This window comes from Procambarus clarkii, chromosome 14, assembly GCF_040958095.1.
Source record: "Procambarus clarkii isolate CNS0578487 chromosome 14, FALCON_Pclarkii_2.0, whole genome shotgun sequence".
NCBI classification, from domain to species: domain Eukaryota; kingdom Metazoa; phylum Arthropoda; class Malacostraca; order Decapoda; family Cambaridae; genus Procambarus; species Procambarus clarkii.
Genome location: NC_091163.1, coordinates 43,282,579 through 43,296,062, shown reverse-complemented (window position 1 = coordinate 43,296,062; position 13,484 = coordinate 43,282,579). Strand labels below are relative to the sequence as shown.

The 13,484-nt window shown below is 48.5% G+C and overlaps 1 protein-coding gene across 1 annotated transcript in view; it reads left to right on the top strand.

The window, feature by feature from the left end:
* The window catches only part of LOC138364618 (tripartite motif-containing protein 59-like), a 98,285-nt gene that overhangs the window by 29,596 nt on the left and 55,205 nt on the right, over positions 1-13,484 (top strand). Inside the window, exons 2-3 of the mRNA XM_069324567.1 lie at positions 1,171-1,374; positions 2,499-2,569. Coding sequence (XP_069180668.1) covers positions 1,332-1,374; positions 2,499-2,569 — 114 coding nt within the window. The 5' untranslated portion in view covers positions 1,171-1,331. The remainder of the gene's footprint in view (positions 1-1,170; positions 1,375-2,498; positions 2,570-13,484) is intronic.

Below are 13,484 nucleotides of genomic sequence, written 5' to 3'. Positions count from 1 at the left end.
CTGTATCTCAAATTCACTCTCTGTGCTACTATCATCGGTCAATTGTGTGTAGTGCTTATCAATGTCAGAGTTATCAATATCACATTCCTCACCATCAGAAAATAATTCACTAGTTATTTGCTCTTGAGTAAGTGATTGAGTGGTGTGTGCCCGGAAGGCGTTTGGCCGTGCGCTCACCATGGTGACTGCTAGGTAACTGAGGCTTTCCACGCGTTGGTGGCAGAGCTGGATTTTTTTAAAATGGCGACTGTTTACTATAGCCCCTAGGCAGCGTATGGGCGGTACTTCATCACGTCATATGACGTGATGCGCACTTTTGCGTAAGTTACTCAAAAGTCATATGACGTGTTGTTACGGCCCTCTCGGGACGCAACGGGGTTCTCACTCTGATGTTGTTAGAGGAAGATATAGGTATCCATTCCCAAGCCAGTAGTGGCTATCAAGGGATGAGATCCGTGACGCAAGTAACTTAAAAGGGAGTAGGGAAAGAAAGTTAAGAACTTAATATTATATAATGTTCACCATCACCATTTAAATATATAAAAGTAAAACGTACACAAGGGGGAGGGGTATTAACACTTTACAAAGGGGATCTACACTGTAGTCTTCTGCTGGAGACTATGGATCCTCGAAGCTAGGTGCTGAGTCCGCGGTGCTTTCTTCGTGGCCTCAAGACGTGTCCTCTGAGAACGCCGAGTCTACCCTGGCCACAGGTCAGCCACAACACAGGTCCACTGGGGGCACCGTCGTGGAGGCCGTCGACCACACGTCCAACAGGTCTGCTGGCAGGTACTGAGCCACCAAGGCTGGTACGGCCACTCCACGAACGATAAAAGGGGTACGCCCTAGACAGGAGTCTCGTGTGATATCACCAATCACCCTCCTGTCCTCAATACCCCAGTGGATTATCGTCTCCAACCGTCGGTCCCGGGTAAATCCTTTAACTGCCACTCCAATGGCAGGCTAACACACCACAGTGTTCTTCCGGGGGGACGACGTCACAAAAGCTGCAGCAAACTTCACTGTATGGAGACTGGCTGCCTCGGGTAGACTGACTTCACCTTCAACACAGTGGTCCCAGGTCGGCTCTGTAAGCAGACACGTCATCAATAACTGGGACACTAATACACCACACTCACAGGCTCAGATACTAACACCTGACGTATCCAGTCCATAGATGGCGCTGTCGTCGGAGCACCACCTCACCAGAGGTCAGGAGCGGCGGTGTCGAGCGCTGAACCAGACTGGAAACTGGTCCTCGAGGCCAGTACACGCTGTCCTCACTAGGTGTCGTCGTTCGTTTGGCGGGGGTTTCGGGAGCTGACCCACAGATGGCGTGTTTGTCACTGCTCCAGGCTCGGACGTTGGATCCGGGTTCGTAACACGTGTTTTGCAGCTTAAGGGTTAAGTGAATGAGTATTACCTGATGCTTGGACAAAGAGTGTTATTGTTCATATCCCCAAACCACACTCAAATAATTATAGGCCCATATCTCTAACATCATGTGTTTGTAAAGTGCTTGAACACATTGTCCTTAACAGACTCACGTATCGTATACAGGGGCACCTGTCTCCCCAACTGTTTGGATTTATGCCTGAGGCTCAGTACACAACACTGTTTTCCTGACTACTTCGCTCATATTGAAGCTTCCCCTCAAGCCGTCTTCATCAACCTAGCAGCAGCTTTTGATACAGCAAACAGGGAAATCATGCTAGAACAGCTTGCTGAGCTGGGAATACAAGGAAAATTACTGAAATGGATAATGGGCTGCTGAAATGGTCTAATCGAACAGCATGTTTTGTTTAACCACTGTACTGTTCTGCATTAAAATATGACAACCCCTTGGTGCACAGAAAATAAATTCTTTCCAAACAATTATTTTCTCTTCTTATATTGTTAAAAGAAGTCTCTGATCAATGAGAATAACTGGAAAAGTAGGACGCTGGATACTCAATTTCCTGTCGAACAGAACACAAAGAGTAACAGTCAATCAGATAAAATCGAGTCCACGCGATGTTAAAAGCTCTGTACCATACGGTACAGTCCTTGCACTGCTACTGTTCCTTATTCTCATATCTGATATAGACAAAAATACACGTCACAGCTTTGTGTCGTCCTTTGCAGTTGACACAAAAATCAGCATGAAAATTACCTCTGCTGAAGACATTGAAAAACTACAAGCAGATGTCAACAAAGTTTTCGATTGAGCAGGAGAAAATAATATGATGTTTAACAGTGATAAATTTCAGGTACTCGGGTACGGTAAAAATGAGGATCTGAAACATAATACATGCCTAATTAAACAGCTTGTCTTATATACTCGCATTTGGGTGAGGTGGCCCATACTTACTCTTGATGCTTCTGGTACTCCGTACCAATATAGAACCTGCTCTTAGCATAATACATAAAAAAAATTAATACATTTTTCTAAACATTTATTATGTTTTGATGGGAAAATTTAGTTATAGAAACCTTAAATGTTTTATTTCCCCTAATAGGTAATACGGCTTCCAGTCTCTGCTCGGCTACCAAGGACGATAGCAAACACAACTTCTGCCCATTAATGATGGTAAGGACAATTTTATTCTTACTGTACAAGAGGTGAGTGTGTGTGTCATGTTGATGTCATTAACCAGTTATGGTGAGCATATTAATCATGATGTTTACAGTAACTAGTGATAATGACTGTATTTATTATGTTTTCAATAACTAGTGATGGTGAGTGTATTTATTATAATGTTATTAACTAATGATGGTGAGTATTAATCTTGATGTCATTAACCAGTAATGGTGAATGTATTAATCATGGTGTTGTCATTAACCAGTGATGGCGAGTGTATTAATCATATTGTCATTAACCAGTGATGGTGAGTGTATTAATCATATTGTCATTAACCAGTGATGGTGAGTGTATTAATCATATTGTCATTAACCAGTGATGGTGAGTGTATTAATCATGGTGTTGTCATTAACCAGTGATGGTGAGTGTATTAATCATGGTGTTATTAACCAGTGCTAGCAAGTGTATTAATCATGGTGTCATTACCCTGTGATGGTGAGTGTATTATTGTTATCACCCAGTGATGGTGAGTGTATTATTGTTATCACCCAGTGATGGTGAGTGTATTATTGTTATCACCCAGTGATGGTGAGTGTATTATTGTTATCACCCAGTGATGGTGAGTGTATTATTGTTATCACCCAGTGATGGTGAGTGTATTATTGTTATCACCCAGTGATGGTGAGTGTATTATTGTTATCACCCAGTGATGGTGAGTGTATTATTGTTATCACCCAGTGATGGTGAGTGTATTATTGTTATCACCCAGTGATGGTGAGTGTATTATTGTTATCACCCAGTGATGGTGAGTGTATTATTGTTATCACCCAGTGATGGTGAGTGTATTATTGTTATCACCCAGTGATGGTGAGTGTATTATTGTTATCACCCTGTGATGGTGAGTGTATTATTGTTATCACCCAGTGATGGTGAGTGTATTATTGTTATCACCCAGTGATGGTGAGCGTATTATTGTTATCACCCAGTGATGGTGAATGTATTAATCATGGTGATATTAACTAGTTATGTTGAGTGTATTAACCCTCTGAACTGCACATAGTGCCTTAATGCACTCAATCGGGGGTGCGCATAACCCCTTAATGCACTCGTAGATATATTGTAGGATTCAAAACTTGGGTACAAGATGGAGGCCTCAGGCTTCCAGTGAGCATCCACCAGTTTGAAAAATATTCCAAGCATGCCCAACAGCCGTGGGCAGACTCATTTTCTGGCGGGAGCCCCTACGGCTCCCCGGAGCTATCCATGGCTGATATGGATACCCTAACTATTTTGCATCAGTCGATGTGGGTGGAGTTCTTGGCCTACTGGGGACCACGAGCCAGAACCTGGCCCCCTCAGAGAGGCACGAGGAGCAATGGCCCATAGAAATGCACTTATGATTTGGAGCATTCTATATCTGCCATCGACCGGGACAGGCACCCAGAAAGGTAAGCGCCACAAAACAAACCCCTATTCTGGTTAACAACAAAAATCGACAAACGAGTGGACAGAACTCCCCCAGGAAAACGAACTAACAAGCATGACGTCACACGAGCCGCGCCGCATGTCTGCGCAGCTCCCCCCTCCCCGGGAGGGGAAAGGGGAAGCCCCAGACCCCTGCGCCGGCGAACCCCCCTCCCCAGTTTCTCGGCTGATGGGATAATGCACGGTCATGTGGCTCCAGCTCCGGTCTTGTCTCAGTGCTGTAACTCGTTTTCAGTGCTGCTCTTACGGTGGTCGTGTGAGCTGGGAGTAGTATTCTCAGGTATTCGGGCTGCATGTGCTTAGGGTCACCCTCCCTGAGTGCCCTGTAAGTACCGCCCTTGGGGCTTGGGGTTGCCTTCCACAAGTCACCTTGGGTCTACCTCTTTTGGCTTTTCGCTGCTTGGCGTTTGGCCGCCTCGAGGGTTTGGGGGTTTTACTCCCGTGTTTACCTATGGGTAAGTGGTAGTTATAGCACTGGTGGGGCGCAGGGTACTGCGTAGCTAGTTTTCACCTATGACAGCAGCCGGCTCTGTTCCCTCTGGGTACGTTGTCCGCTTGTGTGGTTTTTCTTTTATATTTGTTTTTGCCTGGTAGGGGGGTCTGCCTTTTGTTTCTCCCCCCCCCTTATATTAGGTTCGTTTGTGTGGTGGCACCCCCTGCTTCACCCTCACGGGTGGACACGTCCCATGGGTTCAGCTTTAGCAGTTTGCTTGGTAGTTTGGGGCGCCGGTTAGCAGTGCCCTGCCTGGGATAACCCTTAGCAAACCCAGTCTAGGGGCCCTGGAAAACCCCGCGGGGGCTCCCGGGTCCGATAGTGGAGACCCTTGCGTCCCCTATCGTTTTGTGCGAGTTGAGGGTTGCTCTTTCCCTTTGTCTCAGGGTGACTCTCCTTGTTTTTGCCTCCGTCATGCTGCCTGTTGGGTCGGTGACACATTCGACCCTTGAGTCCTGCGAGCTTTGTTGCTTGTTCGTGACTCCATTTACACAGTCTGCTGATGAATTCCCATGGGTGCAGGCAGCTCGCACGTTGCTGGGTAGGATGTTGCAACACGCTCAGGTTTGTCGCTTCCCCGGACGCCCCGATGCTGCCCCGCTTGTGTAGGGACCCAGACTTGGGGGTTTTGGTCGCTTCGGCCTTGGTTCTTCCACGCCCCCCTTGTTTTTTCCCCTCCTGCTTCCGGCCCCTATGCATCTCCAGGCTTTGGGGTCGGGGCGGGGTTAGAGGTTCTGAGACTTGGGCAGTTTCGGGGGTTGCCCCGTCCGGGGTAGCTGCGGAGGCATTCGAGTCTGTTCCTCCGGCCGATGCTCCGAGGTCTGACCAGGGCCCCCTTCTCTTCCAGCTCTCTCGGCTGCCCCAGCTTTTTCTTGTGGGGCCGGGGCTTTGGAGGTCAACTCGGCCCCGGGGCCTGGTGTAGAGTCTCCTGGGGTTGGGGAGGAGCGGCCTTGGGGGCCTTGGGCTCCATTGCATCCCGTCTGGATTTCCGTCCTTCTGAGCGGGGCTTACTGTTGCGAGGAGTGGGGTTTTCTTTCCCCCCTCTGCTTACGATTTGGGCTTGGGTTCTGTTCTTCCCCGGGTTCGGTTCCGTGTCCCTGTGGTTTCTTCGGTTATGTCTTCCGGAGGTTTTCGGCTAACTGCATCTCTTCGCCTGCGGTGCAGTTGGCCTTTGCGGCTTGCCTCCTGTGTGTCCCGGAGTTTGCCTCCATACTGGTTCCTTCTGTTCTGGACAGGTTGGGCTCCTTGTAGCCGTTTGGGCTCCTTGTAGCCGTTTTGGGCTCCTTGTAGCCGTTTTGGGCTCCTTGTAGTCGTTTTGGGCTCCTTGTAGCCATTTTGGGCTCCTTGTAGCCGTTTGGGCTCTTTGTTGCAGTTTGGGCTGCTTGTCGCCGGTTGGGCTGCTTGTCGCCGGTTGGGCTACTTCTTGCCGGTTGGGCTACTTCTCGCCTTGTTGGGCTCCTTGTAGCCAGTTGGGCTACTGTCGCCAGTTGGGCTACTTCTCGACTGGTTTGGCTACTTCTCGCCTTGTTGGGCTACTTTTTTTTTTTGCGTCCTGCGCATATGCCGTGGGAGTTAGCTTTGGTTCCGGGCTGTGTGCACACGTGTTCTGCATCCATTTTCTGTCGGGGGGAGGGGGGGGGCTTCGCCTCTCGCTCTTTTCTTAATCCAATCCGTTCCCCGTTGCTTTGGGGGTGTTCTGGGGTGCCGCTGTGGGGAAGTCACGTGGTTTTTCCCTGCGTTCTAGGGTGGGGAGCCTCTTTTGCCGCTCCCCTCCTCTCCAGCATGGGCGCCCTGGCCGCCTCCGGCGGCTACGGACTCGAAAGCTTGCGTCATGGCCCTTCAGCGCCTATGTTCTGCAGGTGAGTTGGTGCGGTTTGGCGTCTCCTTCGTCCTGACGCTGTTTTTGTTTTTGGGAGTAGGAATGGGTGTACATACGTACTTGAGAACGTGGACCATACCACTCGAGGTGCCTACTGCAGGGCTATTAGCCCAAACTGGGCAGCTCTTGTTCTCTCCATCTGATTCCTTCCTCTGTTCACAGGTGTCTGCGGGGTGGCCTCTTGGCCCTTCCGAGGTGGCTCCTGCCTGTACTCCTGCCCCTCTCCTCTGATTGTCTAACCTTGCTTGAGTTCGGGGCCCCGCCTCCACCTTGTTCCGCAGTGCAACGGTGGGGGTGCCTGTTCGGTGGTACGTTTTCCTGTGTCGAGGGTGTTTTGTGCTCGCCTCCTTGTGCTTGCAGGATTGGGTTCTGGCTCTTTGGTTCCGCCTCTCCCCTGTCGTTTGCCTGTCGAGTGGATTCTGTGCTTCATGGGCGCTCTCGTCTCTGCTCTTGGGGCTGTGTATGGGGTCAGGCCAAGTTGAGCTGCCTAATGTGTTTCTTCGATTGCCTGTTACACTGCACACATTTCTTCTACCGTCCCTGTGGCTCAGTTGGGTGCTCGGTTTCCGCCTGTGTCCCCTTGTGTGCCACTCATGTACGATTTATCTATCTTCTGTCGCTTCCTCGGGGAGTGTGGTGACGTTTTGCTGCGGTTTTGGTACTGCAGCTGCGTGTCGGGGTTGGTTGTGGCATTATGTTCGGCCCTTCCGTGCTCCCTCTGGGGCCCTCCTTCCTTGCTGGTCTTGCTGTGCCGGGCCTGGTTTTTCCATGTTCCTTGTATTCTCTGTTTTGTCCTTGCCTCGTTGTGCTGGCTGGGGATGAGCTTGGGGTCTTCATCTCACCCCTCGCCTATCCTCCGGTTTTGGTTCAAGTTCCAGAGCCTAGTGGGCTCCTTTCCTTAGTGTTTTTCCCGGCTGCCCCGGGGTTTTTCTTGACGCTGGGGCTTTGAGGGACAGCTCGGCCCCGGGGCCTGCAGGGTGGTTTCCCGGGGCTGGGGTTGGGCTCACGTGAGGGGGCCTTAGGCCCCGTTGGTCCCCGCCGGGGTATATCTACCCCTCTGGGCGGGGCTTGCGGTTTTGTGGTGTGGGGTTTTTCCGTTCCCCCTCTCTGCACGTGCTTTGTGGGCGTCGCCTCTCCCTGGGCTCGGTTCCCTTGTCCATTGTGCCCGGTGTTTCCGTCCTGTCGGTGGGTGCTTTTCTATGGTCTTCACCCCTTTTTTCCGGGACGGGCCTTCTCCGTCATGTCCCCCTCTTCTTGGGGTTTCTGCATGACTTTTGGTCTCGGGTGCAACAGGGTTTTTGTGCCTTTGCCCTTTGTGTTTGCTTCTTTTTGTTCTCGAAGGTTCGGGACGGTTTTGCTACTTCCCTCTGGTCCTTTCTAGAGCTTGTGGGTCCTATTCCTGGCAGCTTCTGGGTGTTTGGCCTTCTTGTTCTTTTGTGCATATCTCTTCTCTTTGCGCTGTCTCGGCGCTACTTGTTTTCCTGGGGGCGATTTGCTCCTCTTAATGAGTTTTTTCGCTCCTGCCCTTCTGCGGGATGTTGGTGCGGGGCGGGTCTTTATGCGGGTTCCTTCCCTGTCGGCTGCACTTGTGGCGGTGGACTTGCACGCTTGTGGCATTTGGTTTTGGTCCTGCGTTTTCGTTTCCCTCCTGGGGCTGTCATAGGATTGGCCTGCGGAGGATGTAGAGGCGCTTGGGGCCGTTCCTGGGTCTGGTACCTAGGTTTCTGCTGCTAGCTTTCGGTATCGATGTTCCTTCTGCGCCGTTTCGCAGGCTGTCTCGTGCGTTGTTTCACCTCCGGCCTGCTTATGCACTGCCTGTGCCGTCCTGGTCTTTGGACAGGGTGCTCTCCTGTTTTTCTTCTCCATGGCGGTTGTGGTTCCTTGGGGTCAGGTTTGCTTTGCCTCTGCTCTCTTTTTATGTTGGCATTGGCCTCTGGGGGGTCGTGTGGCAGAGCTTCATGCTCTTCTCAGGCGCAGTGGTTTTTAGCTCCTATGGTCGTGGTCATAGGTTTCTTCGTCTGAGGCCGTTCTCCCTTTTTCTGGTGAATGATGTGCCTGCTGCTTCCCGGAGGGGTCCTTGGGTTGTTGTCTCGACTTTGTGTTGAGGAGTGGTTCACCGACCGCCTCCCGGGTATGTCCCCTTGTTTTTTTAGGTAGTCTTTGGTGAAGTAGCTCCGGGGAGCCGTAGGGGCTCCCCCCAGAAAACCAGCGTTGAATGTAATGAAAAGCCATTTTCTGGGTGAGTCCCGGAGGCTCCCCGGCACCCTCCTGCCCTCCGGTCGGCGTTTTTTTTCGCAATTTTGATATCCAGCCTCAGAACTGGGGCGGGGTTCGCCGGCGCGGGGGTCTGGGGCTCCCCCTTCCCCCTCCCGGGGAGGGGGGAGCTGCGCAAACATGCGGCGCGGCTCGTGTGACGTCATGCTTGTTAGTTTGTTTTCGTGGGGGAGTTCTATTCACTCGTTTGTCGATTTTTTTTATTAACATGAATAAGGGTTTGTTTTGTGGCGCTTACCTTTCTGGGTGCCTGTCCCGGTCGATGGCAGATATAGAATGCTCCAAACCACATGTGCATTTCTATGGGCCATTGCTCCTCGTGCCTCTCTGAGGGGGCCAGGTTCTGGCTCGTGGTCCCCAGTAGGCCAGAACTCCACCCACATCGACTGATGCAAAATAGTTAGGGTATCCATATCAGCCATGGATAGCTCCGGGGAGCCTCCGGGACTCACCCAGAAAATGGCGTTTCATTACATTCAACGCTGGTTTGTTTACTGTAGCAACCATGTCGGACACATCCACATTGAGCTCCCAGTCCCCATTCGGCCATGTTGAGAAAACACTCCGATGTTGAAATACAGGGCATATTGCTTGGAGATGACCATGCCAATGATATTGATAACTCGAATCTGGAAAAAGATCTAATACTGTACAGGTGTCTGATACTAGTGATACGGATATTGAAGTGGTCGATGTGAAGAGTGTGTACAGTACACAATTCTCTCACCAGCCTTGCCGTGCCAGTCTAGGTCAACACCATCAGTAGAACAACACAGATGAATATTTGTATATTCCACTGAACATTTAGTACCGAATGCAATTTATTCAAACCAGCTGGGAATTCGTTAGAGCGAGGTTCGTTAAGAGTGAGGATGCACTGTACAGTACAGTGGAACCTCGGTTGACGAATGCCCCTCTTTACTAACATTTTGGCTTACGAGCTCAGTTTCTTCATAAAAATTTGACTCGGTATGCGAGCTCTGCCTCGCTTGGCAAGTTTGTTGATACACGTATAGGTCGACCAAGCGCGTGGTTCCTGGTTTACCAGTGTCTCCTGCTTAGTGGCTTAGTGATGATCATGTCTGAATTCTTTGTGAAGAATTTAATTGTTTTTGTGCTTCTTTTGGGGGAGCCCTTGTCAGCTTCCCGGAGCTATTATGGCTGATATGGATATACAGTGGCACCTCGACTTACGATTGCCCCGACTTACAATAATTTCGAGTTACGATGTAAATTTCATCGAAAAATGCGACTCGACATACGATGGTGTTGTCGACTAACGATATTTGTTGGTACACGTTCGGGTCGACCGAGCGTGTGGTTCCCGGTCACGCGTTCCGACCTGCCTCAGTTTACTACAGCTGCCCACTTAGTGACGATCACGCCTATAAGAAATTCCGCGTTTGTGGTGATTTTTTGCATTTTGAACATTAAAGTAATTATTATATATCACGCCATGAGTCCCAGGAAAGTCAGTGGTAAGGCTCAACATATGAGATCCCATGTAAGGATGACCATAGATCAGAAACAAGAGATCATTCATAAATATGAAGATGGTGTGCGGGTTGTTGAATTGGCTAGGCTGTACAACAAATCCCAGTCAACGATATCCACCATACTGGCTAAGAAAAAGGACATTATGGGTGCTAAAGTGGCAAAAGGCGTATCAATAATCACAAAACATAGAACACAAACACTTGAAGATGTTGAACAGTTATTATTAATTTAGATACACAACAAGGAGTTAGCGGGTGATAGCGTTTAGGAGGCCATCATTTGTGAAAAGGCAAGAAAATTGCATGAAGACCTTTTGAAGAAAACCCCTGGAACGAGTGATGCAGAAGTGAAAGAGTTTAATGCGAGCAGGGAATGGTTTGAGAAATTTAGAAAAAGAAGTGGAATTCATAGTGTTGTTAGGCATGGGAAGGCTGCCAACTCAGACAAACCAGCGGCTGAAAGATTCATTGGCGAATTTAAAGATTTTGTGCAGAGTGAGGCATACCTACCACAACAAGTGTTTAATTGTGACGAGACAGGGCTATTTTGGAAAAGATTGCCAAAGAAAACATACATTACCAAGGAGGAGAAGTCATTGCCTGGACACAAGCCTATGAAAGATCGGTTTACTCTAGTGTTGTGTGGTAATGCGAATGGCGATTTGAAAATTAAACCCTTGCTTGTGTATCATTCTGAAAATCCAAGGGTTTTCAAAAAATATAATGTGCAGAAACACAAAATGTGTGTGATGTGGAAGGCTAATGATAAGGCATGGGTGACTAGGCAATTTTTTACGGAGTGGGTGAATGAAGTGGTGTGCCCTGCCATCAAAAAATATTTGCAGGAGAACAGTTTGCCACTCAAGGCCCTGCTTCTCCTCGATAATGCCCCTGCCCATCCTCCAGGCTTGGAGGATTCATTGATGGAGGAATTTAGTTTTGTTACAATAAAGTTCCTTCCTCCCAACACCACTCCTCTACTTTAGCCTATGGACCAGAAAATCATTGCCAATTTTAAGAAACTTTATGAGAGGGCTGTGAGATTTTTTTCTACGCCTACCTCCCTTAGGAGGTGGACCTCAAGTTTAAAGAACTGCACACGCCAGATAAGCATGAGTCCAATAGAAAAAGGAAAAGTGGGAGCAAACCGCCAGGCTTCCACCACTAGGGTGAAAACCTGTCCACATAGGCTGCTGATTCCTCCTAGTTAAACAGGACGTTAAAACCAATAAAGGGTAACCGACGGGTTCTCACAATCAAATATTTGTATTTGATGTGGTGCTATGAATTGGAATTCGAATTCCCAAGAAGAACCGTCATTTAAAACTTTGCAACAATCGTAATAAAGCAGAACATGGGTGGAAAAGAATGGTTGAAGGGTTGACATCAAAGACCGTTTCTATAACAACAAATAATTTATTAATAACAAGAGACTAAACTAATACAACATCAAGTTTATGTTACGTTAATGTCCATCCAGTGGCACTAAAACAAACAGCTAAATAGTAATGACTTCAGTCCATTGCTGTGCGGCTGCATACTGAACTAACCTGAACACAGGTGTGCCCACTGACGACGCAATATTGCAAAGCAAAAAATAGAAAAATAATTCACAAGCCTAGTTTACACCACAGTGAGTGATTCGTTACGTTATTGTCTATCCAGTGGCACTTGCAACACAGCTATTCAACAGCCCTTCGCACTGCGGGCTGATACATGAACTAACTGAACAATGATGCCCACTGATGACACAAGCTTGCAATCAATATTGTCACGGCTTCACGGTGAACAGATACTATAATCACAATCTTACGGGTCCTCCAACCCTACAGCTGAGATACCCACGTAACTAGGCGGGTAGTCCAACAGTGACTCCCCCTATCACAACCTAATGTGAACACTCTTTGCAACTCCCTGCAAGAAGTTGCACTGTAAACTGTAAACAAAGCCAGGCAAGGTGGGATTCTGAGACACTACTTCAGTAATCCCAAAGTTACTTTACTCTTGTCACCAGATGATAAACAAAAGAAATTGCCTTAATCAATTACAAAATTGATTATGTGATTAATTACATTAATTGACTGATCACAGCAGTCAGCAACAAGGTACTTCTACGTTAATCACAAACACGTGTCTCTCTTAACACAAGTCATCTTGTTAACAATAACTCAAAGTCTCTTACATTACATCACACTTGACTCCTTGCAAGTATCAATTAGTTGTCACACAGACAATTAATTGCACCGGAAACGTATTTCAACAAGCTCAGCACTGTTCCCCTTAACAGCTCTCACACTCATCAAGTAATGTGCAACCCCTTATAAAGTTAGTTCCCATTAATTAACTCACTGAATCCTTAAGTCCTCAACACAACTTAAAGAATACAAAGTAACCCCAGGTTACATAGGTCACACAGTGGCATGCATAACAACATAAATGCACAGGCCACATACGGTTGCAGCTTCTGCAACACGTTAATTACTGCACCCACACAGTAATAACACACGGTTTGGCAACAACAAAAGTATACCCACATTACTGCCCCCTCTAATCTTGCAACAGTTGCAAGGAACTACTGTGTGCAATCACAACTACTTCAGCAAGGCAATTTACGTTAATGTAAAACACCGTCACTATGCGGACAGCTGGCACTAATTCTTATAATTAGGCTATAACTAATCAATTTCTTGCTCGCATTAAGTACCGTGAATTCCCCTGAATAATCAAAGGGACCTCCTTACATCAACAACACAGCTCCTAGGGTGGATGTCACTTCTGCTCCGTTCCGCAAGCTTTCTCGGGCGTTCTTTCACCTCCGGCCTGCTCATGCGCCGCCTGAGCCATCCTGGTCATTGGACCGGGTGCTCTCTTTTCTCTCTTCTCCTCGACTTGTGGTGGCCCCCTCGGTTCAGGACTGTTTTTCTAAGGCTCTTTTCTTGTTGGCATTGGCCTCTGGGGTTCAGATCGGGGAGCTTCATGCTCTCCTCCGGAGAAGGGGTTTCTGCTCTTTCGGTCCTGGTGGTTGTTTCGTTCGTTTGCAGTCTTCTCCCTCTTTTCTGGCGAAGAATGAGTCTGCTGCTTTCCGAAGGGGTCCTTGGGTTGTTGATGCTTGGTTGGTTCAGCCGGGGGTGCATGATGTTTTGTGTCTGGTCGCAGTTCTTCACCGTTATCTGCGCGCCACAGCCTCTGTGGTAAGGGATGCTCTTTGGGTGGATCCGGGTTTCCCTTCTTTCCTGTTTCAGGGTCCTGTTCCAGGGCGCGGGTCTCCCAAGTCATCTGCAGGATTATTTGGTCCAG